Raw genomic sequence first — 27,399 nt, 5'->3', positions numbered from 1 at the left:
GATAACGCTTAGCCCGTGGGGAAACCAAATGTTGAAATGAGTTAAACCCTCCAGTAAAAAGCCAGAAATGTCCCTACAATATAACTCAAAGGCCTTTTATAGATTGTATATCTTCCTATTTTGTTACTGACTCTTGTTTCCTACTAAAATCATCCATTGCCTAAATTATAGTCAGTTTTATCTCCCTCAACAAGATGTCTTCTTTTTTTATTGCATATGCAAAAGTCATTATCATCAGTCTCAGGGCTCTAGACAGCAGACAAGAGAAAAGGGGAGCGAAAGTTGGGTTTGATTGGATGTATCATTGTGGCCACATTCTTTGGAAAATATCGCCTTTTAGCTCAGACCATCCAAACATTACACAAACATAGATGTGCACACTTGAGGTAAATTTATTAAATGAATATTCACCTAGTTTTTGCCTTCAAATGAAGCCATGTGGTAGCACTGTACCCAAAGCTGAAGCAGCTGAACCTTAACCCAGCATATTTCCTCTGTTTTCCCCTGTGTGAATATGTATTAAACCAGTATGAACACCGGCATTGTGTGGGGGCCTCTGGGGCCTAAAGGCCCATGGAAGATGGTTTTCTCAGCTGAGTGTAGGAGCACATAGGGACCCTGTGTATTGCCCCAGCACAGATACCTAAAACTCCCCAGCACAAGCTTGTATTTTTCTAGTAATGATATGTCTTCATCAGACCTGTCAGTGAGGGGGTTCTCGAACGTATTCCCCTTTTCTCCTTTTCTGTCACTTACTTGTTAGTTTCTCTAAACAGAGCTTTAAGGTGTTGAGGTTAAAAATAAACCCAGTCAACAAGCCATAGTGGTTTAAAAAGGGCTCGACTAGACCAAACTGTGGTCGGGCAATGTGTATTTACAGTAGTAGAAATACATGGGAAAATAACTAGTTGTATCCAGTGGTTTGTATTCGGGTTGAACTTTTACATCTTTTTTTCCTTTCTGAATTAGATACACACTATCTGTTGAAAAGCGTACATTCATCCACACATGCTAAATCTCTTGAATTAATCACAATGGAGGTACCCATCCTTAACAGTAGGATTTGGGTAAATATGTGTTATGGAGACAAGAGGTAGAACATTTTCTTTTCCTGAAAATTTAATAAAATAAACAGTGAAAAATGTGTCGGCCACCATAGCAAATACGATCCATCCCTGGCTTTCCGCTGCTTCTCTTGGTTGTAGATTAATCAGGGGTGTCCAGATTGAGAGCTTTGTATCAGTCATAGACAAAATAGCTAGATCGAGGTACATGTGGAGTTGGAGAATTACACATTGGAGCTCTCAGTTCTAATGATTAACTTATACAACACTTACATTATAGTTCAAAAGGGGCTTTGCTGGAAATAACAATGAGAACACAAATCTTTTTTTATTTATCTAAGAGTAGCGTCCCTGCCATTCCCCCCACCCCCCCCCCCCCCTTCCCCCTCAACCACTTTACCGCCCTTTACTTTCTTTCATCTTTCTGTTTTCTTAGTTGTTTTTTTCCTGAGGCTTTTTTTCTGCTATTTAAAAAAAAAAGAGAGATTATCTGTTCAGTTTTTTTGGAATGGCATGGCAGGAACCGAAAGCTGATGTTTTACAATAATGCCATAATTTAAGAGCTAACTTATGTAGTTTGGCATGTTGATTTGCTAAATGGTACCCGCCTTTTTCTCGGATGCCAAGTAGCAGGAGAGTAATGATATCTTTATCTGGAGTCTTTGAGTTTCGGATTTACCCAGAGCTTTTAATATCTTATTTAATCAAATACGGGAGAAGTTTTCACCTCAACATTCTTGTGTGAACCATATTATCTCTCCCTACCACGCGACTCAACTCTCAGTATTTAAACCGGTCTTCTTTTATTCCCCTTTTTGGTCAGAGGGATGTTATGAATGTTTTCATCCATTTCACAATCTGGTTGTATAACCTCTGTCAACATTCCCCACCATAGTGTAATTTCCAGTCAACACACAACAGCCATGACCAATTTCCAAGTAGCATTCTAACCTTGCAAATTGATTTCATATTGGAGATGATCTTGCTCAGATGTCGGAATCAGTCAATTTGTGATAAAAGTACCGCGGATGAGGCTCCATCTATCTGCTTTGATAGCTTTGTATAGGAGTCTGAGACATGATGGACTAATCCATCAGATGTGGGCTTCTGTGCGTTTGTCTATACCTTGACCCTTTTATGTCTTGCGTAGACTAAATATATGATATATACTGTATATTTTCCCGTTCTCTGAATTCTTTTTAAAGCTGTTCAAACAGGCCTAATCCACATCCTACTAATTTAGTACATATGCTCAGTTCAGTGCAGCCAATACAGACAGCCAAGTGGGAATCATAGGAATGTATGATTTCACTGCCTCTGTACCATGCCAAGGATTAGCCAACTGTGCCTTAGCAATACCAACTGTTGCGAGAAATTACGTTTTGAATAGCAGTCTTTAGTAATTGTCCTTATTAATTGTACACACAACTACCAAGTACAATTACCTAAGTGTTCAGTCAATTATTTCTTCATCACCCCCCCTGCCACTTTACAATTGGTACTTACCATCAGAGGTAAGTGTTCCCTGCGGTGGTGGAGGGTCAATCCCAAATGGGCTTGCAGTAGGAGAGTCCATGCGTGATCCTCTGGGAAAGGCCCGGTTGTTATTGTCCCGTTGTATCTCATTGGTGAAACGGTTGTTAACTGGTAGATTCTGCGGCACCACCTGTACCAGTGGGGGGACTACGGGCAGCTCACTGCGTCCCAGTGTCCTCAGACACTGCTCCTCCAGTGCCGAGATGAGAACAGACTGGTTGTTGACCACTCCGGCCATTGTGGCAAACCTCGCCTCCAGCTCCTTGTACCTCGAAGCCAGTCGCATCATCTCAGAAGTCACATTGAGGACGCGGTTCTCCAGCTGGGCCAGCTCCAGAGAGTTGTCTCTTTTCCTGATGATCTCATGCAGCAGCTGCATATAGAGCTGGGTCACCCTGGAGTTCATGTTCCGGCTCTCTTTCCGCAGCAGCTTCATCTCATTCACCAAATTACCATCTACATCCACCACCAGCTGCAGCGTCTCAATCTCACGCCGCTGTTTGCTGAGCACCTCTCGCACATCTGAAATGTCCATACGGGTCACTCTGTCCTTGTCTGGCTCTGGGCCTGTGGTGCTGGCACAGATTGGACCTGATGACAAACATGAATTATTTTAGGAGCATACCAAGAAGCCATTTTGATTTTTAGAAAAGCAAATGATAGTTAAGTGAAGACCCTTAAATATTATTACAAAAACTTATCCTTTTGAACCTGTGATTCTCTGCTCAGGAACCAGGAAGGTGTAGGAACACTTTTTGGCATCGGGGTCGACGGGGGCTCTTTTACTCCTGTGGAGAGAAAGCTCTTTGGTCCTCCGGGCTTCCCTGGAGCTTCTGCAGTAACTTCCCTCCCAGAGGGAGAGGCAGAGCAGGGTGCACAGGCTCCACATCAGCCCCTGCATTGCTGCTGGCTGGTTAAATGGATAGATGGACAGCTACTGGTGCTCCCTCCAGGTCCCCCCCAGCCCTCCCTGCAAAAAATACAAGATCCTAAGCGCTGGGACTCTGAAACAGACACATCTTTGTTTACAAAGGCAAACAAAAGAAACGTTAACAGCAGGAGTGTTCATTGTGTGCTGTTCCGTAGCAGGGGATCTTGGTGCTGTAAGATTTAAATGAAAAGGCATTTGACCCTATTTCTAAATACTTACAGACAATCATAGATTGTTTAGGAAAGTGTACACTCACTTTGCAGTAGCACAGTTGTCAGGTCATTGTTCCACATAGAGTTGTTTGTGTGTAAAGATTGAAAGAGAGAGAACACATTTGCTGTCCAGCTCACGGGACGAGGTCTGCTTTCTGTCTCCGTTAGTTCCCCTGCTCACAGACTCCCATTTTTCTGAGGTCCTGTTGATTCCCCCATTAAAGAGGTCTGCCATGTGGCTGCTGGCTGTGCTTTATCTCTGGTACCTGCACTTACCCTTACTTCGTTCTTCTTTAATCTGTAAATGATTATTTTCTCTAGCAAATTCCTAACTTCTTGTCTTGCATAGTATCTACCTGAATGGTCTTTTTCGTCCACAGGAACTATGAAGGAACTGTGTTTTGACCATGGGAACATTGTTTCAGTTTGTGTTTCTGGTGCAAATTGTCGTTCCTGCTGACAGTCACCCAATGGCCCAGTAAGTCAGGTTTGCAGCGCTAAATGGCGGATTTGTCCAACACAAGCGGTGTAACTACTACAGCTCATGTAGAGCATATAGACTTTCAAACAGGGGTTATCACTAGTATCAATATTAGGAGAAGGATGAAAATATTCTTTTAATGTTAACTAAGAAACTAGTGCTGTCAAACGGTTAAAATATTTAATCGCGATTAATCACATTAATGTCATAGTTAAGTTTTTATCTATTCTAAATGTCCCTTGATTTCTTTTTGTCCCATTATTTTTTTTTTCTCATTTTAATGCTCTTATCAACATGGATGTGGATCGGCTTGCTTTGTGCTTTTGTCGCCTGGCTTTGACGAGGGGGCGGAGAATTGGCATCAGCTGTGTGCTTGGCCGTCGAGTGGTATTTCAGACGACGTGCTGCGATGATAGCTCAGTTCACAACGACAAAACACACAGCTTTTAAAAGTAAACTTTCCATTCAGAATCTTATTGGCATCCATTTCGGCGTCTCACGCTCTCCATCCACTCAAAACATAACGTCGCAAGCCCAAACAAGTGTGTGCAGCGTGCCTGTTTTGTTTCCGGTCTAGCTAGATGGTGTGGTGTAGTAGTTTTTCTAACATTATTAGTTGTTGCAACAGCATGTGAAAAAAAACTACAACGGTTGCTAAGCCAAAAAGAACGTTAATCTCGCGATTAAAAAAAAATTGACGCCATTAAAATGGGTTTGCGTTAACGCGTTTAACTGACAGCACCATAAGAAACTTGATATCACTCGTTTGTTTCAATGCAATTAGACATGCACGCTCTTCACTGCTCTCGATATGGCTGTAATGCTTCGCAGTTGTTTTTAGTCTCCCTTTCTACTAGGGCTGTGCTCAATTGAAGAAATTCTTATTCTCATTCAATTGTATCGACTAATTGATTAGTTGATTTAATCGACAGATCTATAAATCTGAGTTTCTCCGCAAAGAGTCATGCAAAAACACCACTTTAATTCTTGTGTTTACCAGAGACGTGCTCGTACGTTTCTTGGGAATAAGTCATTCAGCATGAAAAAAGCATAAAACATGACTAATCGACTAAAGAAATCTAACTTGACTTGACTAAGACCAAAACGACCGATTAGTCGACTAATCGACTAACAGGGAGCAGCCCTACTTTCTACCTCCACATCTTCTTTCCAACATTAATTCAAGCATCACTGTCTCAGCATGCAAAATTAGTCTTTTTAATTTGTAATTTATCTTCACACTTGTTTGGATGCAACAGAGATGCAAACTCAAATCGCTTAAGGAACTTTTGGCTTCTGATTTATGTCCTCGTGTTTTCTCAAAAAGGCCTGTAAGAGGGTTCGTGACCTCCCTTCCTGCTCAGAGATCTGACCTTGTTGTCCTGTACAACAGTGTTGTGTACGTGCACGCTGACCCCCTCCCAAGTAAAACACATTGACCCCTAATTCCGATGCAGCTTCCTGTGAGACAGGTTAAATGTGCTCACTACTGAGTGCCCACTGCTCCACGTGGCTCCGTACACCTAACAGGAATGTTAAGTAGGAGGCAGTATTTGTGTTTGACTTGAAAGAGTTCACAAACGCACATGTACAGGCAGTCACTACAGGGGTGTGAGACAAAGGCAAGGAAAACCGTGTGTGTGTGGAGTCCTGTCTAATTTGAGGGGTGACAGCTGGAACTCCCTCCCCTCTTTCTCATCCCTGCTGTTTCAAGTTCTGTTTCTTATCAATGCACAAAAACACTTACAAAGATGCACACACTGCTCCATTTAACACCCTGGCCTGGGCCTGCGCGAGGCCAAGACCGTCTAGCCCTCCTAATCCACTCCCAACACTTTTCAGCTCCTTTTTACTCAGTGCCACATCATTAAATCCTACCTCCACCCTGAAACCCAGGCCCTGAGTGTCTCCCATATGACGCCATTGTGGTTCTTCAGGAATTCTGGCAGTTCTGTCACTTGGAACAATGTCGAGAGGGGACAGGATTACAGCTAGTACCGCAGATCTTGCTGCTATGCGTAAGCTCGCGTGTCCATCTGTATGATTGAGTGTGCATGACTATCCAGAGACGTTATTCATTTTCATGGTGCTGTGTTTTTCCAGCAGCCGATGTGTCTGACAGCGTAACCAGGTACTGTATCCTTGCTGAACTCGTGAGAGCTGCTAATGACTTTAACAGCAGCGTCAGCAGTATCGGTTCTCTCAAGTGCATCTTCTCTTCCAAAAACTATGACTGGCTTTCTACTGCTGCACAAAGTGTCCACATTCAGCATCATCCACATGCCCCCTTAGCATGACCGGCTCACACAAACATTACAGCTCATCCATCAGCTATCACCTCCTTCATTTCCCCATATCTTTATTTATATCCTTTTCTTTTCCTTCTCTTGCCCCCCCCCCCCCACACACACACACACACACACACACACACACACACACACACACACACACACACACACACACACACATTTCTTCTTTCCTGTCTTCTGGAATCTGATTTCCTCTTGGGTGGGGGTTCGGAGTATGAGGGGCCTCATCTCTTTCATGGAACCACAACATATCAAAGACATTCCAGGCAACGTGGAGAGGTCACCAGTGTGTCTTGAAAGTACAAGGTTTACAGCGTTTCCTCAGAACAACCAGTGCGGCTTCTTTTTTTCCTACCCCAGCAAACCGAAACTAAACACTGCTGAAGTGCTCGGGGACCGGGAAGGCTATTGAGCAGAAAGCGAAGCGCTCACCTGTGGGAGTAAAACTTCACGCATGCGAATGTGCCTTCACATGCTATGCTTGCTGTCTGTATGCCGATACAGTGTGTTTTTGGAGAGTTCTTTAGAACCTCGACACTACATTTGTACCGATCTGTGCAGCCACCCTTCTTGACCAACTGTATTGGGCCGGCAGAGATTCCAACAATAGCTCACATCTGTCGCGTTTCAGATTCAACAACAAGAGTCCGTGCATGGCTGACTAGACACCACTTGGATGTTTCTCAACTGGCTGCACTTAAATCTGACAGACCAGCCCGTTTACTGAATCTGGAGGTTTGCTTACATTGGAAGCACTGTGCAACTCCGGTTTGTTTGTATGTGTGTATTTTCATGACAAGTTTATACCAGTTCAGAGCATGTATCATGTGCATTGTTTTATTTCCATTCGCTGGACAAACACTTAAGTTTGCTTTTAGCTTACATGTACAAGTGATGTATTTCTAGGGTAGTGTGCCTTGGCATGACTGAGCAATGTTCCCTCACACGTTTCTAACTCTTGACTATTATTTAGATGGAAATGCATTGTGGGGTGCTCCAGAGAAATGCTACTTACAATCATCAGAACCTAGAGGCACACTGGGCTATGTGCGTACTACAGAGACAGAACAAGGGAAGGAGATTAGGAGCAACGGTCTGTAAGGCTGAAACAAAGCACAACTATGTAAAAGGATAGCACAGACAGCAGTGGATCAAAGATGGAAGAGACAAATTGTGATAGAAAGTGGGTCATGGACCGTTTCTCCTTCCTGGCCAGGTGTCATGAACATAACTTGAGGCAGATGAAATACTCCTATTCCTTTTTTTAGTCTTGACACATTTAATTAGCTTCCTCTCTGTTTGAACCCCCCTCCTCCTCACTTTCCTTTTCTTCTGTTTTTGAATACTTTCCTTTCTCTTTGCTTTCTCTGTTTTGTTTTTCTTCCCGTCTTTCCTCTCAAGGTCTTTTGGTTACAGGTAAATCACTTAAGCAGCAGATTTCAATGCATATAGAAGCCACTGGCTGTAAGCAGCACAGCAAATAAGAGAAACTATTTTTCTCCCTAATATGAGTAGGATTTATTAAGTTTCCTATTGGCTCAGCCCTACCGACAAAACATCCATAACATCCATGTGAAACCAGTGTGTGGAATACAGGATTTGCAGCTGGCTATGAGCTTTATAAGTCTTCCTAAGTGCACCGCTGGGTCCTCACCCTGCTAATAGTTATTAATAGTCAGGAGACCTATGATAGTGGCTTTTTAATTGTCCTCACTCCCCACTGTCTGTCTCTCCTTCCATCTGTCTGAGCTGTGGTTTCATTTATTTTCATGGCTGTTATTGGAACAGTCTTAGGACAATTATTTATCTTTAGCGTACTTGCTTTGCTCTTTTTACACCCCAATAAAGCCCACAACTTTTCAAGATGGGTTTTGGCTTGCGTTAATTATGTGGAGGTGTGTATATAGCGAGGACACTGGCTTTCGTCTACCTTGGTTTTCTGTGTAGATGTTGTACATTAATGGTGATTAGCTTTGCGCCCCGGTAGGAGAGAGAAATCATTCTTTTCTGCATGCCGTCAGAGAGGAAATGACCAGAGAACTCATTAAGCTAGACGGTTGCTTACATTACTGTTAGACAAAAAAGATTTGTTGTGCCTCATTGGTTAAACAACATAATGAATGTTGGTTGTTACCTGAGAAAGAAAAAAACATATGTCTCACTGGTGCCTTTAGGTTACTCTGTATGTATTGGCAAAAAGCCCTACTAGAACGCAAGCATCATTTTGTCATCCGAGCCAAAGAAAAACTGCTCAATGAACTGATAAACAATTGGTATAAAATATCATGGAATGGATTTTATGGAAAATCACTGCAGGTTTGTGCTGTATGTCAATATCATACAGTATTTATTATACTTTCTATCATAGACCCATTTACACTTTCAGGTACTCCTAGCTAGGGACGCACCGATACTGCTATCGGATAAAAGTAAGGTAAAGGTACTTTATTTGTCACATACACGTACATGTAGCGAAATTCATTCTCTGCATTTAACCCATCCCTCAAGGGAGCAGTGGGCAGCCAATCACAGCGCCCGGGGACCAACTCCAGATCTATCTATTTAATTCAATGTTATGTTTATATACTATATACATTTTATACTGGATACCTGTTTAAGTTTTAACCATTTTATAGCTGCATTTAAAAGGTTTACACTTGTAATTCTTGTCAATTTTGAAGATTGTTGGTGCACAATTAATGATTTTATATTTGCTAACAATTCAGTACATGTATATCTATATATTTGTTACATTTTGTTTTACAAAGTTAAGAAATCAATGTTTAAGTCGAGCCCGATTTTGACACATGAAAGAATGATCCCAGTCACGTCCACACAGTGAGGCATACAGCTTATTAATTAACCACCGCTATCAGATCAGTACCAAGGTATTGGTGTCGGGATCAGGACTGATGAAGTCAGATGGGTGCATCCATACACCTAGCTAAAACTAATGCAAGTCTAATACAAGACCTGCAAAATAAATCTCACCTTCAGCACCACAAACTACATCCTCTAAAATGACCAAACCGTTGAATCAACATCGTTCTAAAATGGTTTAAAAATCAACATTATAACCTCCATGTAGGTAGGATTTATTGCAGGACTGTTGTTAGACTGCATTAGTTTTAGATATGTGTATACATTGTGTGTACTGTATACTTTTTTTTTTTTTTTTTTATAGAAGAAATGGTAGCGCATAAAGTCAGATAATCAAACTTGTTAGTTTGTCTTTCCTGATGCTTTGCGCTCTGAAGAACAACAGAATCTGTTGTGGTGATGTGCTAGTTGTACATTTGGTGCACTGGACTGTTCATGCATGCATCAGGCAACTTGAGTCCACGAGAGTAGATTCAGGCTGTGATCCTGTCAAAGTATCTTTTGACTCTTGTGTGGGTTTCAGAGCTCCTGGTCTCCTGCAATGATTTGCCTGTTGTTAGTTCGTAGCCTGATGGATTGCGGTTCAAAAACCAGGGGAGATTTATAATTTCATAGCCAATGTATTTCCCAGCCTCAAAATCCCCAGCTTCCACTCCCCCATCTGGTCCTCAGACTTTCCCACAACAAGTCCAAAATGCTCTTAAACACACAACATATCAGCGCTGGTCAGAATAACGAGAGAAACCTAAAAATAAAAGGGGGGGTGAGTGAAGAAGAAAAACAGAATTGGATGTGCTGCATCAATAAACAGCAGCACTGCTTTACATGGCAACGTGGAGCTCAGCCAGCTCTACTGTTGGAGAGCAGAGACCGACTTTCTCCCAGCATTTCATCCACACATGATGTCACCAGCCACCGTTTTTGAGTTACATGACCACTCATGCACTCTGACTGTCCCTCAAAGACACAAGTTATAACTCATGCTTTTGTGCTTGCTAAAACAGTTGGTTACAGAACCACAAGTGGGGGGTGTGAAGGGGAACTGACAGCTGAGAAACTGTCTTGACTAGTTTGGAAAAAGGGAAAGAATTAAAATAAGAGCAAAGAAATGGCTATGTGAGTTTATCGAGGACAGGGGCTGGAGAGGTGAGCACAGCAGGAGGGGAAGTAGTGAAAGTACTGACATTACGAAACGATTTAATGAAAACAAAAACAACACCATAAAGCAGCGCAAACAACTAAAAAAAAAAAAAAAACTCATAAAAACCTCATCAATGAAAATTGTAGAAACCTTAGAGAGATTAAATACTGCTACCACAGTGGAATAGGAAACACATCCTGGTACAGTATTAATGGAGTGGTTTTATATCTCCTCATTAAACAGTGCATGTTGAAACATTAAAAGGGAACTCAATGACGAGATATATATATATATATATATATAAAGAGCTAGAAATGGGATTTTCTCTGGATGAGGTGGAAAAAGTAAGTCGTGTGAGATTAAGTGGCTCTGTTTAGGAAGACATTAGCTTGTGGTCCGAACACAACGCAATGAAACCCCCAAGTGGTTCCTGCATCTGGCTTTCTAGCTATTGAGATGTCTACTTTAATGACGCTATATTAGCACCACCAAACTCCACAGCCCCCATCTGTTTTCCTTCTTCAAAAGTGAAACTCTAAACATGTGGGCTGATGTTGGGAGGTCAGAGGTCTATATGCGGGATTAGGGTGCAGCCCCACCCGTCCGCTCCACAACCCCTGCAATCAATCGGTCTTTGTGGAAAACGGGTTCCCCTTCTTCTTTGTTTATTTATTTTTTTGCACAGCACACACCCAAATGCAGAAACGCGCAGAGGTATCCAGAGTTCATATAAGACCGTCCCTCTCTCTGTCATACTTTGTCAAGATAAGGACTCTCAACTCTCCAACACCATCCTCCATCACCCCCCCCCCCACCCACCCCCAAATCGCAGAGCAAACACACAGCCTGCGCCTCAACACAAACAACTCTCCTTGTACGCACACTCGCAATCATGTATGCAGGCATACTATTAATTCTTGCCTAACAAGATCTATCCCAGTATTGTATTGTATTACCCAGGCTGAAAGATTAGCTGTCAGCTTGCCTGTTCAGGTGGCTTTTCTCTCTGATTTAAATTAAACTTGTAAAGTGACACTTAGCTCTGAACGAACACATGCTGCCGCCAAGGTTTCTCGCCTTACAAAAGGGCTGGAGGAGGGTCCGGGAGAGGGGAGAGCTGGGAGGAGGGAGTATTAAAATGTTTGTTTGGCCGGACTGTGTACATTTTCATATTCAGGAGATCACTCGTTGTGTTTTTAATTCTCCTCTGAGTCTACACCTCACCTTAAGCTCAAACTTTCCCGACTGCACATGCTTTCTATTAGTTGAATCACCAAGGAAGAACCCATAAATCCACACACGCAGCATAACACACTCATTGCCCACTGGCTCTACTTAGTTACATACCTCCACTTCTCTTGTCTGTTTGCCCTGACCCCCAGGCTGACCTTTGCCTCCCGATGGTTACCTGTCCGTTCAACTGTGTCCAAGCTCTCATTAGGGGGATTCTAAATGAGCATCACGGTGCAGCTAGAGAGCTTTCCTCGAACTTTGCTACAGCCTTGGCTTTTTTTTAGTTTGTTGGTATCTTCACCCAATCTAACAGTGCTACGGGTTGCCCTGTAGCTCATATTGTAGGTTTGCGTTTTAGGGGATAACAATGTGTCTGGCTTCTCGCACTGTGGTTGGATTTTATCCACATGCGGTCAGCACAGCGCAAGAGCAATGTTTTTAGACAAGCCCGTGTCTGTATCCAGAGTGTGTGTTATCGGTGTCTGCTTCTATATGTGTTCTACTGATAAGATCAGCTGAGCGGTGTCTGTGAAAGGGTCCCCACACAGCCTCAGGTCATACATTGAGATACGATTGGCCGCATGCCCATCGCCCCAAAAACCGCAAGCTGGTGCTGGCTGAGTGAGCTATCAATCCCCCGCTGCGTTACAACATGGTCTGCGGCAGGATGGCTGGGGGAGGGCAGCAGTTAACTGGCTCTGACATCCTACCACAAACTACCTGACTGCTATTTCTTGGCTAGTCCTGGGAGTTAAAAAAAAGAAAAGAAATTAAAATAGGAAAGACATCAAACGGAAAGTCTGTTGTGATTTGTAGTCCTGGGCGAGGGTTAAGAGAATGGGTAGTTTATGTGTGGATTAGTTGTTATGACCCACTTAAAGCTTTCTCCCAGGATCTGCACCCCATACAGGTGAACCTTAGGGACCAAGCACGGCGGCTCCAGCACAGAATGTTCTGGATATTTCTCAAACAGCTGCTCCCACCTTCTCATTATCTGTTGAGCTTTCTTTTTTCTTTTCCAGGCTGAGTTATTGGAGGTATTGATATTATGATTTATTACTGTACGCCGGGAAAAACCAGCAAGCTCTTGAAATGTTTTCTTAGCCTTTTGCCATTCCCTCATTTTTGCCCGTTTTTCCTTTAAGCTATTTGAAGCTCAAAGTGTGTGTGTGTGTGTGTGTGTGTGTGTGTGTGTGTGTGTGTGTGTGTGTGTGTGTGTGTGTGTGTGTGTGTGTGTGTGTGTGTGTGTGTGTGTGTGTGTGTGTGTGTGTGTGTGTGTGTGTGTGTGTGTGTGTGTGTGTGTGGCACTGTCCTCTCTCTCTCATTGTCGATTTACAGCGTTCACAGATGTGGCTTTGTAGCGAACAGAATATTTTCCACAGATCCCACCACCAGGCCAGGAACATAAGTGAAAACATTTGAAGATAATTGTGAGTTGGTGATATGGAAGTGCACCAGATTGACTCTGTTAGTGTTCAAAGCATTTGCTATCATGGTGTCTTAAGTCCATGGGCTGTATTTGATAGATGATGTGGTTAGGGTTGGATTACATTGTTACCCCCCCTTGTTTAAGTGACTCACAAACGGTATTTCAACTTTCAAGGATTTCACAAACTTCAATGCTCTTTCTGTGCTTCTCAGTGCATGACCTCACTACACCCCCCCCCCCCCCCCCCATGTAACAAGGAGAAGCATGTGCTGAGAGACATGTCACACTACATCATTAGGCGTAATATTATTGATCTAACCCTGATTCCACTGGGTTAACTCTGCTCCATCCCTGCACCCACTGGCTCTAGGTGCTGTATGAGGAAACCAAAATCCAAGAAAAAATAAACAAGCCTGGCTCCAGAGCTCAAATCTCTCCATCTGATCAGATCAGTCTCCCTCAAGTGTTTTGCTGGAATGCCCTACTTTTCTTTCTCCCCCCCTTTCTCTCTTTAGCTTTCTGTTTCTTTTCAGGTAGGTGTTAAGATACATTTCAACAGTTGAGGTGTTGCTCCCTGTTACAGCTAAATAAATTACTGAGACACCACTAACATTCATTCTATTCTACTGTTAAAATGTACCCTCTATACGATGCAAATGTGAATATCCCCAAAACACCATACTTTGACAAATTTTGTTCATGGATTTTGCCTACACAAATGGTATCCTACACACCCTTGGTCTCATATACTATACGTCACATCGCATGTGTTGATTGTATACACAGGATGCCGTTGTCAGCATGCTGTACACAGTATATCCCGGGCCTCAGGCTCCAGAGGAAAGCCAAAGAAGCGTTGCTAAATGTTTCTGTCTGCAGCCGGAGCCTCCAGTCACGAAACGTCCTAACCTCTCCAACCTCTCAGCCAGAGCTCGCACAGCTGCCCAGACCCACACACACTCATACATACACCTACTTACTCTCACACACTCACACTCACTCACACACACACACACACACACACACACACACACACACACACACACGGTCATGCTGATACGTACACACATTCCAAAAACAAACTTGGAAACAGAATGAACTCGGGCAACATTTACCTTTCTTTTGTTGCCAGTAGCGGGGGTGTTTTTCCTTCAGTTATAGTTTCACGTGTGTGTTGTGTTGTGTCTTCACCGCGCTGCACGGCTCAGGAGTCATCTCTCTGTCTTTGTCCCAGTCTTCTCAGGTGCTCCCCTCCACTCACTCCTTTGGTCCTGCAGTGGAAAAATCACAATACATAAAGTCTGTTTTGCCAAGGCCCTATTTCCCAACGAGGTGCTCCTCTCTGAGGCCTCAGCTGTCCTGGGGCCCGGGCTGGGGCATGGTTCAATAGCCGGCCACTTCAACAGACTAAGCGCTGACGACTGATGCCTTGATGTTTTCACAAAGGATGGGGGAGACTAGAAGAAGGAGGGGAAGGAGGACGAGAGGGGAGGAGAAGGGGGATGAGGGTGTGGGAGTTTGAGATTGCCTTTTTTCCCCTCCTCTTTCTTCCTCCTTTTTTTTTTTTTTTTTTTTTTTTTTTTTTTGTGGCCCAGCCTACTACTGATGTCACTCTGATGTGGAAAAAAAGAGAATAACAGAGCTGCCTCCATAAGTTTACCATCCTCAACAATGACCGCCTTGGTTCTTCTATAGAAGAAATGAGTTGAGTGAAAGGAAATGAAACCTCCTTGATTTCAGAAGTGTTTGAGCTGCTTTGACTCCAAACCTACAATTCCCCCCTTTTTTTTTTTTTTTTTTTTGCATTCTCCTTTAGCAGTGGGAAGAGCTGATTTTAATGCTGCAGAGGTTTCTGAGCAGCTTCCTGTAGAGCACCAGCTGGGCATGTGAGAGCAGGAGATAAATGAAGGCAGATAAAGCTGACTTGTGATGTTATTGGAGCAGAATCCTTGCTCCGGGTGCAGTCTGAGCTCGTCTGGTCTTTATCACTGCTGCCATTTTTACCTTAACGTGTTCAGGTGTGTGAGACATGGACAGATATGGGTTTTTGTTGTTTTTTTGTTTTTTTTTGTGCTAAAATATTTGCAAGATCCTTTTTAGATTCCTGGTTAAGAAAAGCAGATAGAGGATGCAGTTTTTTTCCAAACTCCACATTTTCTCCCGGTTACCCTTAGGTTTCTAGTCTGATCTGTTCATACAAGTTTTGCCACATTGTGAACGCATACAAAGTGTAAGTGTACCCCTAACCGCAGGTCCTCTGAGCAAGCATTTGTCTGTGTGTTCCAGGCAGTATGGATTTGTGCATGACTTAACTGCTGTTATCCCTGACATGCTCTCAAAAGAGCAGCTACAGTGGTTAAGCCTTCAGGATCCCTTCTCTTCCTCCTCTTCTCCCCTTCTCTCACTTTCCCCCTTACAGCTGTGTCTTCAAACTTGTGTAAACTGCTTCTCCTGCTCTCTCTCTCTCTCTCTCTCTCTCTCTCTCTCTCTCTCTCTCTCTCTCTAATCAGATGATATGTGTGTGTGTGTGTGTGTGTGTGTGTGTGTGTGTGTGTGTGTGTGTGTGTGTGTGTGCATGGTATCCTGAACACGAGCTTTGGCTGCTTTTTACCTCCTGGATCTGGTCCTGCAGTTCTGTTGTTGTTGCTTATTTGTACATCTGTGTTTAGACAATGTTGCAAATGCGTGTGTAAGTGTGTGCACATCTGTGAGTGTAACGGCGTTTTCCAAGGAAAGCGGGGGAGTATTGGTGTCACGTAGTCTAATGTGTGATAACTTAGTCATACATCCGCGATCAATCTCAATGCTGGTGTGTGAAAGAAGCATTGAGCGAGGAGGAGAGAGGAAGGAAAGGCACACCATCAGTTCACTTCTGAAGCCTGTTAATCTCTATTTTCAGAATGGTGGGAAGCCACTCCTGGGTTTTGTCTCTCAATGTTAATATTTATGTAACGAGAGACTAACAATCTCAGCTCTGTTCCAAGTCTGCCAAAAAATAGGCAATTGGAGAGGGAACGGGGGGGAAAGATAGATGGCCTCGAGTTGGAAAGTATGAAGAGAAGATAAGGCCTTCATTTAGATCCATGGGGAGTGGATCAGAGCAAATGAGAGTTTGCACAGGGTTTTCATTCCTGACTATTTCGGCCCCTGTGCTATCAAACAAGCGGTCTGCGATTACGTGCTGGTCTTCACACCAATAAATCCACAGCTGCATGGAAATTACATCATGCATCTACCAAAATCTGTCCCTGTTATGATGTCCAGCCTTGTTTGTTTCTACATGTTTTTCTAATGAGGCGAGCTTTCTGTGTTCAGGCAGGAACATCCTAGTGTCCCCCGTGTTTACATTAACACCTCCAACAGATTGACGCTGCGCTCATTTGGCTTACAGCGGGGCCCTCGACTCACCAAAGAATAAGAGGAAAAAAGGGAGGGCGGCTGTGTGTTTCTCCTGTATGTAACATGTTGCATCTTTTTTCCTGTCTGCTGCTTTATTTTTAGGGATGTACCTGTCCGATCTGACGTATATAGACTCCGCCTACCCCTCCACGGGCAGCATACTGGAGAACGAACAGAGATCAAACCTGATGAACAATATTCTCAGAATCATATCGGACCTGCAAAGATCCTGTACCTACGGTGAGTTTAGACTCACACGGCCACACGTTCATGGGATGGTAGTGTAGTGACGAGAAAGTGCTGATGATGTCCATCATGTGGATGAACAAAAATTAACACCCAAGAAGGAAGGAGTCTGACCACTTCATTTTCAGCATTTCATAATTTAACAACCATGCCTTGACAACGCTGTACCCCTCAAGTTTTTGTTTGGTTTCAGGTATTCTTGCTGTTCTTGCTTATTATTATTATTATTATTATTATTATTCAGAAATAGACAGCTTACAGATCCTCCAGCATAGAGCTCGTAGACATTCAAGTAGTTAAGTCAAAAAGGGATAATAAAAGAAAAAGGACATAAAGCACTCACAAATAAGATGCAGCTATTACCTATCAAAGTCTAAAGACTAGATTGAAATGTTTTCTGTAAACTTTCACATTATTAGTGAATATATTATATCTTTATTACAGCTTAAATATGCTGTTTTACATCACTTGAACACGTGTGCATTTCTTCTAATGTCACCATCTTCCCTCTTTCAGACGTAACAGTGTTGCTTCATGTACAGAAGTATCTGAACTCCGTCAGGTACATCGAGGAGCTGCAGAAGTTTGTGGAGGACGACAATTACAAGTAAGAAACCAAACTCCGATGGACACCATGCTTTTTGCCTCATAATCTCTGATTCAGTCACAAGAGCAATTTATTTGCCAAGAAAATCAAAAAGCTTTTTTTTTTTTAATCCTGTTAATAATATTATTGTTTGCTGCCTGGCACAGTGCTCATCCATCTTTCCCAAAAATGTTCCATCACCATCATTATTTTTGGGAGGGGCGGATGAACTCAAGCTGACAAATGACTTAATGTTTTTTTTTATTTTTGTTTGTTTAAGGTTGTCACAGAAGATTGAGCCAGGCACCAGCACACCACGAGCAAACGCCTCCAAAGAGGATCTTGTCGGTACGTCGGGTGTTAAATTTATGTTAAACCAGTATATCATCTCGTTTACTTTTCGTTCTTCCTGGTCTATAAATCTGGTCTTCCCGTCCCACTCCTACCCACAGGCCAGGAAGCGTCAGCATCTCCTCTCTGCGGCCGTAAATGTACGGTAGCAGCTGAAGGAACCAAAGTCCCGGCCACACCGCCCTCCCCCAGGAACCTGCTGCCCTACGGACACAGGAAGTGCCACAGCCTGGGCTACAAGTCAGTTTATTAGTAACGTTAGGTCGAAAAACAGTGTTTTCATCAGTCCACAACGCATAAAAATGCCTTGGTAGATGATGATGAAGATGAATGCCTGAAAATGACTTACCACCTTCTCTCTTTATCTCTCTGTCCCTGCTGTCTTGCTGTGCTCTGTGCCCACATAGTTTCATCCACAAGATGAATACAGTAGAGTTTAAAAGCGCTACGTTCCCCAATGCTGGTTCTCGCCACCTGTTGGACGACAGTGTGATGGAGAGCCACAGTCCCACCAGGGGGCAAGCAGAGAGCTCAACTCTGTCCAGTGGTATTTCACTTGGTAAGACATACACATGCATACTTATTACCACGATGACCACTTATATTTTTTTTTTGGTGAATGATTTGTATCTGTACACAGGTAGCAGCGAGGGCTCTGAGCTCAGTGAGGAGGTGTCCTGGCCAGCTTTTGAGAGGTAAGGTTACTACGTTTGTCTCTGCAGTGCTTTTTCATCACATCCACATGTAAGATCCTAAAAATGCCCCCATCCCAGCCCCGATTGTATCATTTTCAAAGCTCTGGCCTCAAAGACACAGCTATGCGAAATGATCGGCCATTAAAACTCGCACACGAACGCAGCATCCAGCCTTGCTTTTAGCCCTGCACACAGGGCCGTCATGCCTCATCCCTCCACCGCTGCTCTCGGATGCTTCTGCAGCAGCCTGAAATTTATTAAAAGCTTAACATTTAAATCCCCTAACCAGTTTATCCCCTGTGCCAACAAGTGTCTGGAGCCACATTCCCCTAGTTCAAGAATCAACTGGCCTGAAAATGATCTCCACCTGCTTTCCAAAACACCATTTCATGAAACTGTCAAATAATCCTGTACTGTAAACACACATTCATCAACAAGTCCTCTAACCAAATGAGAGCGCCTCCATCCAGCCCTAACAAATGCAATCTTAAGGGACAAACAACAACAAAAAACACATCCACACAGCCTTAACGGTGTCCCGTGCCCCCTATCCTGTCCTGTCTTATCCTATTCTGAACAGGACTCGGTTCTATCACTCTCTGGGCCCAGTCACCCGTGTGGCCCGCATCCCCTACAGAGGAGTCCTGAGGCCCAGCAGGTACACTCATCCCGACCGGAACCAACCTGAGCTGAACCAAGCTCACCCTCTCTTATCCTCACTTCACGCCCCTTTAGCTATGTGCTGGTGCTTAGAGTGTGTGTAGTGCTGGGATAACGTGTGTGTGTGTGTGTGTGTGTGTGTGTGTGTGTGTGTGTGTGTGTGTGTGAGATCAGGTGAAGGGCTAAGGATCTGTTTGGGGTCATGATTCTTCATCTTTTGCTGCGTACAATCAGCTTTATAATCCACCTTTCTTTAATTTCTTGCATGCACACACATAGAGCTTATGGTCAACCTGGACTTCTTCTTGTGCTAAGTTTCCGAGATAGTTCACAGCTTGGAGCTAAAAGATGAGTTTCCACAGTCACTCTGAGCTCCATGTGTTACTGGAAAGAAACTTACATCTTCATTCCTGAGGTAGAGAGGAACAGACTCTTCAACGACTATTAAAGCCATTTCTTATGGACGACGTTGCATATAAAAGCATCCCTTGCGGTTAGAGATGGTTCCCTCTGTCTCTCTCTCTCTCTCTCTTTCCACCAGGCTTCACTGGGCTCCTGCGCTGGGCTTCCTGCTCTGATCCTCCAGACAGACATAATCTGCACACCACCTTGTCTGCCTCTGCTCCTCTTGCTGCTGATACCAGTGTTAAGATGTATATCTGTAAAATTCAATTCTGTGAAAACGAGACAGAAATAGAAAAAAGAACACATACTTTCGTGAAGCAGAGTGAAAAGTAGCTGTGCAGATTGTGTCAGTCTTAGTTCATCTCTGATTTTGATCTCATTATGTGTGCATGCATGACAACATGCATGTTTCCTCGTGTGTACGTTTTGTGTGTATAGCTTGTCATGTTTGTCTTTTTCCTGTTTGTAGCTCAGCGGAGTCAGAGGAGCTCGCCGTTCACTTGTACCCCGGAGCAGTCACAGTGCAGGGGGTGTTGAGACGGAAGACTGTGCTCAAGGAGGGCAAGAAACCAACCGTGAGATCCCACACACACTCATATACACGAACATGTTCATGTATCCATGTGCTGTTCATACAGCTATACCTACCTACTGTACAGGAGCAGATGGGCAATAAAAGATGTCTGCTGAGAATCCTTAACCTGCAGAACATCTCTGTTTTATATCTGTTCTTTTAACTCACTGTAATTCTCTTCCTCTTTGACCATGCTTGCATTTTTCTTTTTCTTCCGCTGCTTTTGTTCGCCTTGTGCCTCTTAAGCCATTTTTATATTTGCACTGAGATTATCCAAATTCTGTTTTGACTGGAAATAAATCTGGAGCTCTTTATGCAGTTGAAATAACTTCAAACTGTCATAGGTAGTGCGGGTGATTTACGGGCTTCTGTGATGAAGAATCAAGGTCTAAACTATTTTTTCCAATCTGGCCATGTAGTCAGGCAAAATCTCTTGCACCACAAGTATTAATTAGCAGGTTTACTTCAGTCGCTTTTATTTTCACATGCTTTTCTTTCATCTCATAACTCTCTTTATTATCCTTGTATTAGTCTTCAAAGAGTTCAGTGTTTATGGAACAAGTTGCTCATTTTGCACACTTAGTCCCCAGTTATCCACCCAAGCATGGACAAGCAAAGACTTTTAATTTAGTTCCCCAAACCATACAGTCTTTTTTCCCCCTGTGATACATCTTTCGGTCTTTCTAATCTCGTCTCTTTATCTGTACCAGCCAAAGCTTTGTAAGTAAGTGATGCAGCACAGAAGCAAAACCCTAATAAAATCACAAACATCCCAGAGAGTTTGCTCCTTAAAACAATCTGATGGCACATACTGTAGCATTTCATTGGCTGAAGTAGAGTTGAATATTTCACTTTTCTGCCTCCCAGGTGGCGTCATGGACCAAATACTGGGTCGCTCTGTGCGGAACCCAGCTCTACTACTACACCGCCAAGTCCCTGAAGGCCACTGAGAGAAAACATGTAAGTCACACAAACATTCACGCTGGTCCATCACCATCCTTTGTGTAACAGTCTGAGGGCACATTTCATGCCATGCATTTCTGCAGAAATGTTGGAGGTTTTTGTTATGTTTGTTTTTGTTTATGCAAGCGAGGACAATAACTGATAGCACATAACATAACCTCTTCCATGTGAACCGCAGTTGTTGATAGAAGTGAGAGTAAATGACCCCATGGCGACACATGATCGCCATTACTTCCTCACAGAAAAAGTTTGATTACAGAATGAACTCGGGGCGACACATTAATGATTCTTCTTTTGTGTGTGTGTGTGTGTTTTTTTTTTTTTTTTTTTTATGCATGTAGTTTTAGCATAATTCAAAAAGAAGTGGAGCGTGTTCAGTGCATCTGGCTGGGTGTGTGTTTGTGTGTATCAGTTTGACAGGAACATTTACTGAAACTGAAAGGACGATAAGAACTGGAAGAAAACCGTAGATGAGTGGACATGAGATGCAGCGATTGTGTGTGTGTGTTTTGAGCGTGCGTGTATGTGGATTGGGGGGACAGGCAGATGGTAGCACTCATTGAATAATGAGACCAGTGACATCACTGCAGTCCTGTGTGTTACTCACAGGCTAATTAGAACCTCGTGGAGTGCACATGCAGGCTAGATCTAGACGTTACACACACACACACACACACACACACACACACACACACAAAAGCCTGTGTTAACATTTCCTTTTCTTACAGTAACATTTAGACACAACATTTCGTCACAAGAAAGAAAGTTAACTCTGTTTCCAACTTGGCCTCTGCACAGTTCAAGTCGACGTCCAGTAAGACCGTGTGTGTTGTGGGTCTCATGGCCATGATGGCTGACGATCCCGAGCATCCTGATGTCTTCTTGCTGACGGACTCCGAGCAAGGTGACGCGCGCACACACACACACACACACACACACACACACACACACACACACACACACACACACACACACACACACACACACACACACACACACACACACACAAAAGGAAAAGCTATACACAAATGACTAACGCAAGCAAGCAGTCAGCTCTCTGAAAATGGATACCGTAAAAATGTGAACTGTGTTAGTGGAGTTTGGTTTGAATGGTGAATCGTGTGTGTGTGTGTGTGTGTGTGAGAGTGAGTGAGAGAGAGTGCACACACTGTCCTGAACTTTTCCACCGTGACTTTGTTGATGTTTTACCTGGTGGGCCAAAGTCAAGTGAGGCTTCAGCCATCTTTCCAGTGTGTTGTGAAAGCAGGTGGAAACGAGAGACTTGGCATCTCATATTGTTTGTCTCCGTTGCCTAGGTAACACCTACAAGTACCAAGCAGGGAACAGAATGAACGCTTTGCTCTGGTTCAAACATCTGAGCGCTGCCTGCCAGAGCAATAGGCAACAGGTATGGAGCCGCATAAACACTCACAGACGCACGCACATTGTAGAACATTGCCTTTTATTTTTTACACACCTCGCCTTTTTTTTTTTTCTTCCCCCAGGTGCCAGCCAATCTGATGTCATTCGAGTGACCGATGCTGAGGAGTGTAACTGAGCAAAGAGAGAGAGGGATGAGGAAACAGACGAGGAGGATGAGGAGTATTGATGACTCAGTAGTGGGAGCTTTCACTGCCATGAGCCCTGACCGCCGATTCTCCAATTCTAACCCCGGCCTCACTGCAGCCTCACCTGCCGCCACTGCCTTAACCAGTACTGTGTGTGTGTGTGTGTGTGTGTGTGTGTGTGTGTGTGTGTGTGTGTGTGTGTGTGTGTGTGTGTGTGTGTGTGTGTGTGTGTGTGTGTGTGTGTGTGTGTGTGTGTGTGTGTGTGTGTGTGTGTACGTACTGACTACTGAACAAGGACCTGCACCACTGCTCTTTTCTCCCATTTGCTCTCAGTGTCTTTTGTTTTTACTGTGCAGCACTTCAGTGGAGCCATTCGACTTCTCCTCTTCTCTCACAGACTGTCCTCGGATGGACAAAAATAATCCCCTTTTTTTCTTCTTTTTTTTTTTTTTTAAGGGGTTAACTATTTTTATTTGTGTCCCCGCCATGCTCAAATGCAAGATATTCACCTTTTAATCGGCTGGACACACAATCACAAACACGCGCGCTCCCATCGGACTAACCCATTGGACTTTTGGAGGGTTTGAAAACGCTTTTTTACTTACTCGGTTCCTACTTGCAATTGTTGGTCTCTTCATTCACTTGTGTTGGCTTGGAGTCACATGCTTATTTACATGAGCCACGCACTCACACACACACACACACACACACCGGCCTATTTGATCGTGTTGTAAGGGCTCTGATTCGCAATCAATTCCAGCAGAAACGATTTCCCCACTTCCTGACTGTGTCTAGTTTTTATTACAGAACTCTGCCCGCCTTTTTTCTCATATACTCGCTAAGTGTTCTGAACGTATGTGTGCGTGATTGTATAACTGCATTGTGTGACGAGGGTTGGGAGGGCAAATATTTGCTTAAATTACAGGAATCTCGTCTGTGTTCCACATAGGTACGATTGTCCCAGAATCTAAGCTAAGACGTGTTCACAGTTGGGTAGACGAGAGTTAATTCTTTTTACGAACCTGTATCTTTTGTTTTTCTCCAGTGTTGTCTGCGGTCTGCCAGCGGATGCTTGCTTTACCAGGCTCACAAACATACTTAACACTAAAGACTTGAAACTGTGAAAGGGTCCAAGAGAGAGCGCAACGAGAACTCCTAATACATGATTTTATCTCCTCTTCTGTCTTGTTGCTTGATATGGTCAGAGCCTCTGGTCTGAAGCAGACATTCAAAGCAACCTGGAGCCATACAGAGTCTACTTTAAATCTTGTTTGTTTATATTGTTTTGTGTTACATTTTTTTTCCCCTTTTTTGGGAGGGATGGTGCAGTTCACAGTATTACCATGTAGTAGATGATTGCACATCAATGTAGTTTTGTCTGTTACATTTTTTTTTTTTTTTTTTTTTCTCTCCTTTTGGAGCAGTTATTTTGAATATTTTATGTACATGTGAATTTTATTTTTTCAAAATGTTGCCCCTTATTCTATTAACCAGGACCCAGCTCAATTTTAGGCCCTAACTGTGTTACATCTGATTTGGAATAAGCACCTTGGTTATAATTAGTGCCAAGTGATGTAACATCACTGTTTTTCTTCAGGTGGACGAAACGTTGCATGAGCTGCAGTGGAATCAGATGTAGGTATAGGCATGTAACAGCCGGGAAAACCTGGGATTAACAGTTCATCACTGTGCATCACCGATGTTTCACGGTGTTTCAACGGACTATTGCCGTTTGTTTTTGTTGGGGAGCTCATTGCATCCAAATGAACAAATGTGATCAGGATGGTGGAGATGACAATGATGGGAGGCTTTTCGCCCAGTAATATTCATCAAATGATGTCTTTTTTTTTTTTTTTTTTTTTTTTTTTAAACGCTGTTTACATTGTATGTTTACACAATCTTTCGCCCAAAATCACAATCCCCTCAGTGCTCCACATGTACTGTGTAAACCTTAGTATTACAGTATGTAGAAAGAAATGTCCTGCCTATCAATGGGGTATATCAAGCTCCGAGTTAGTTTCATGCTGTCGATAAGGAGTGAAGGGATGGAGAGGTGAACAAATCCATACTCGCAGCACTGGATCCCCGCTAATGTGCTTCAGTCGGTCTTCTCCAGGCTAATATCCAGTCGAAAGAGGCACAATGATGTTTTTAACGCTGTCCTCAACACAATATACAAGTCAACAATTCAACTTTTTAGGTCAGACGACCCACACCAAACTGACAATTTAGTGCCCGTAAAGAGATGTTGATTCCTTTGTATGTTAACGAAAGGAGGGGTAGTGGTGGATGAACCTGTGTAAGAGTGAATGAGGAATCCAAAATACAGGCATATGTAATATGTGTATGCATTTGTGTGCCTGTGCACACTTGTCTATTTTTCTAAAACATTGTAATTTAAGCCACATAGGGGAATCCCTCGTGGGGTGACCAGTTACCTAATCTTCCGTGCGACTGACTGCCAGCTCAGGCCACAACCCCATGCGGGCTTGTGTCGTACTGAAAGTGTGAAGAAAAAGGAGTCCTGAGCAGATAAGAAGTGAAAAGTGGTCCTTATCTGTGACCACTGTGGCCTGTGAAAGCGCATTTTGCCGCACAATGGAGCAGAGACCAGAGCTGAAGCACTATGGAGACTGATCATCGCTGGTGTTTGAATCTGATTGGTTGGCTGGGGACACAGTGTCTGCGATTGAAATGGGCGAGACAGAATTTGGGGTCAGGGGGAGACTGTTTACCTCTGTATATCTACAGATGGTGGAGCTTATAACCGGCTGTCATTTGCAATATATTGACACATTGGCACACAGAATTGATGCGGTCTCCGAAAAAAGGACTGTAAACAGAAGGAGCTGGGATGTAAACAAACCCGACGCAGACAGCCAACGTTACGTCACATTTCCCTTCTTTCTATTTACTTTATCTGATGTGAAGAGAGATGTAACTGATGTGGTTGAGTTACAAGTATATATACATAACCAGACCTTTTTTTTGGGGGGGACATTTTGGGAGGTTTAAATCCGTTTGGATTTAACAATCATTTCCTCGAGAATTACCCAGATCATGTCGAGCGCTTTTTGCGAGGTTTTCCCACGCTGTAACGTGAGTTTACACAATTGTCTTTGTTTTATTATCCTTGTTGTACAGTGTACAGTGCTGTCAACATATTGGAAACACGTTTCATTTTGGGATGTTTTGTGGTTTTAGTCGACTCATTTCTTAGGATTTCAAGGCCAATCACTACTAGCATAATAACCACACAGTCATCTATTTTAGGATGAGAGTGGAAAATTCAAATGTCAGGCGCTCCTCCATTTAAGATCATTTTTTGGCTATTACAAAGAAACTTGATGCCATGCTTGAAAATTCCTCCTTTCTGTGGTGAGAGTTTGTTGTTTCCTTTAAATTGACCATACTATGTACAAATGCACAATTTGCCCTGTATGAACTGTTTTGAGTGAATCTGCCTTCTGAATTCATTATTTTAACAGTTGAGATGAAGGTTTTGACCGGAGGAAGCGTTTTCAGTGTGGTTATACTGTACAATGTGTTTGTCCTCTGATTTGGTGGAGAAGTGGAATCAATGTGAATCTGGACAGGCATCATTCACTGTTTACCAAGGACATCAACAACAACAATAACCATTGTTCATGTCGCTGAAGGTGACGAGGTTGACGTGTAGATGACCTTTGACCTCCACCCTTTACCTGGCTCTGTCTGCCCTGTGTCATAACTGTGGCGAGCGCTGTGACCTCACTGCTGAGTGATGCGCTTCCTGGTGTGAAGACTGAGAACCAATAAACACTCTGCCCTGTTTTTTTTTTACTCCACACATCTGTTTCATGCTCATTATTCTGTTGGACACTGTGTGACTGTTAATCAGGGATGGTGTGTGTGTGTGGGGGGGTAGAGTGAGTGGAAGGCTGTGTGCTAGAGAGTGTGTATTGTATCAGGGTTGTATTATATTAAACGGTTCAATACTATTTTGAAAACAGACAAATCAGATCAGTTCCAGCCTTTTTCAAGCTGCTGTTTGAGTTGCTGCAGCGCAGTGGGGATGACTGAGAGCGACTGACTGTTGATGGAAGTAGCCTGAAGGGATTTCTCCTGCTGAGTCGGCCTCATTTCTTTATTAGTATTGCTCCTTTATAACAATACACCCAAAATGTTATCCAAAAACGTAGATTCTTGAATCGGCTAACAAAATGCCAAAGAATGAATTGCATTAACTTCAGTAATTGTGTTGGCTTATCAGTACTTTTTCTTGATGAAGCGTTACTTCATTAGGCTGCAGTTACATTTACATCCATCATTGTTGCTTTTTTTTTCTACACCTGAAATGAGCAGCTGTGGGCTCATTGGAAGTGAGGTTCAGTCAGTCGGTAAAGGAAAACATTACTTATGTAATCTCAAAATTTCGCCATCTAAACTATGTATATTCAGCACTTTTTTTTTTTTTTTTTTTTTAATGTGCACAATTATAAGGGGCTATAATGGTGTTTATTTTTTTTAAACAAAAACTCTTCCAATGTAAAATCCAATCAGACAATGTGGTTGCAAGGTAAATCTTTGGGGTGGTGAGATTTTAAAAGGAAAGGAAAGCAGAAAAAGACTACTTTTCTCATTTTGGCTTCTTTTTGGAATTCCAGAACAATGCACCTTTTCAGGACTCTAAAAATTGCTAAATAATATTGTAAATGAATAATCGGTTCAATAATCATAGTCTTTGGCCCTGTCTG

General features: G+C 43.1%; 2 protein-coding genes across 8 annotated transcripts in view; one reads left to right on the top strand and one right to left on the bottom strand.

Moving 5' to 3' along the window:
• Positions 1-14,707, bottom strand: part of angptl1a (angiopoietin-like 1a) — a 17,634-nt gene extending 2,927 nt beyond the window's left edge. Inside the window, exons 1-3 of the mRNA XM_028586978.1 lie at positions 14,332-14,707; positions 3,312-3,570; positions 2,571-3,191 (exon numbers count right to left, since the gene is read on the bottom strand). Coding sequence (XP_028442779.1) covers positions 2,571-3,191; positions 3,312-3,501 — 811 coding nt within the window. The 5' untranslated portion in view covers positions 3,502-3,570; positions 14,332-14,707. The remainder of the gene's footprint in view (positions 1-2,570; positions 3,192-3,311; positions 3,571-14,331) is intronic.
• The window catches only part of ralgps2 (Ral GEF with PH domain and SH3 binding motif 2), a 93,384-nt gene extending 66,892 nt beyond the window's left edge, over positions 1-26,492 (top strand). For 4 of the 7 annotated variants that reach the window (XM_028586970.1, XM_028586971.1, XM_028586972.1 and 1 more), the window contains 12 exons: positions 16,718-16,855; positions 17,378-17,468; positions 17,728-17,795; positions 17,900-18,038; positions 18,206-18,357; positions 18,439-18,493; positions 19,074-19,151; positions 20,028-20,133; positions 21,000-21,092; positions 21,894-21,999; positions 22,412-22,503; positions 22,601-26,492. In XM_028586970.1, the coding sequence (XP_028442771.1) occupies positions 16,718-16,855; positions 17,378-17,468; positions 17,728-17,795; positions 17,900-18,038; positions 18,206-18,357; positions 18,439-18,493; positions 19,074-19,151; positions 20,028-20,133; positions 21,000-21,092; positions 21,894-21,999; positions 22,412-22,503; positions 22,601-22,630 (1,148 nt within the window). In that variant the 3' untranslated portion in view covers positions 22,631-26,492. Of the gene's footprint in view, positions 1-16,717; positions 16,856-17,377; positions 17,469-17,727; positions 17,796-17,899; positions 18,039-18,205; positions 18,358-18,438; positions 18,494-19,073; positions 19,152-20,027; positions 20,134-20,999; positions 21,093-21,436; positions 21,734-21,893; positions 22,000-22,411; positions 22,504-22,600 lie in introns of those variants that run through there. The other 3 variants (XM_028586974.1, XM_028586977.1, XM_028586976.1) reach the window with 3 other exon arrangements.
• Positions 26,493-27,399: the final 907 nt, after the last annotated feature.

Source organism: Perca flavescens, chromosome 9, assembly GCF_004354835.1.
Source record: "Perca flavescens isolate YP-PL-M2 chromosome 9, PFLA_1.0, whole genome shotgun sequence".
In the NCBI taxonomy this organism is placed as follows: Eukaryota; Metazoa; Chordata; class Actinopteri; order Perciformes; family Percidae; genus Perca; species Perca flavescens.
The sequence above is the reverse complement of the archived record's forward strand: the minus strand, read 5'-3'. Positions and strand labels throughout refer to the sequence as shown.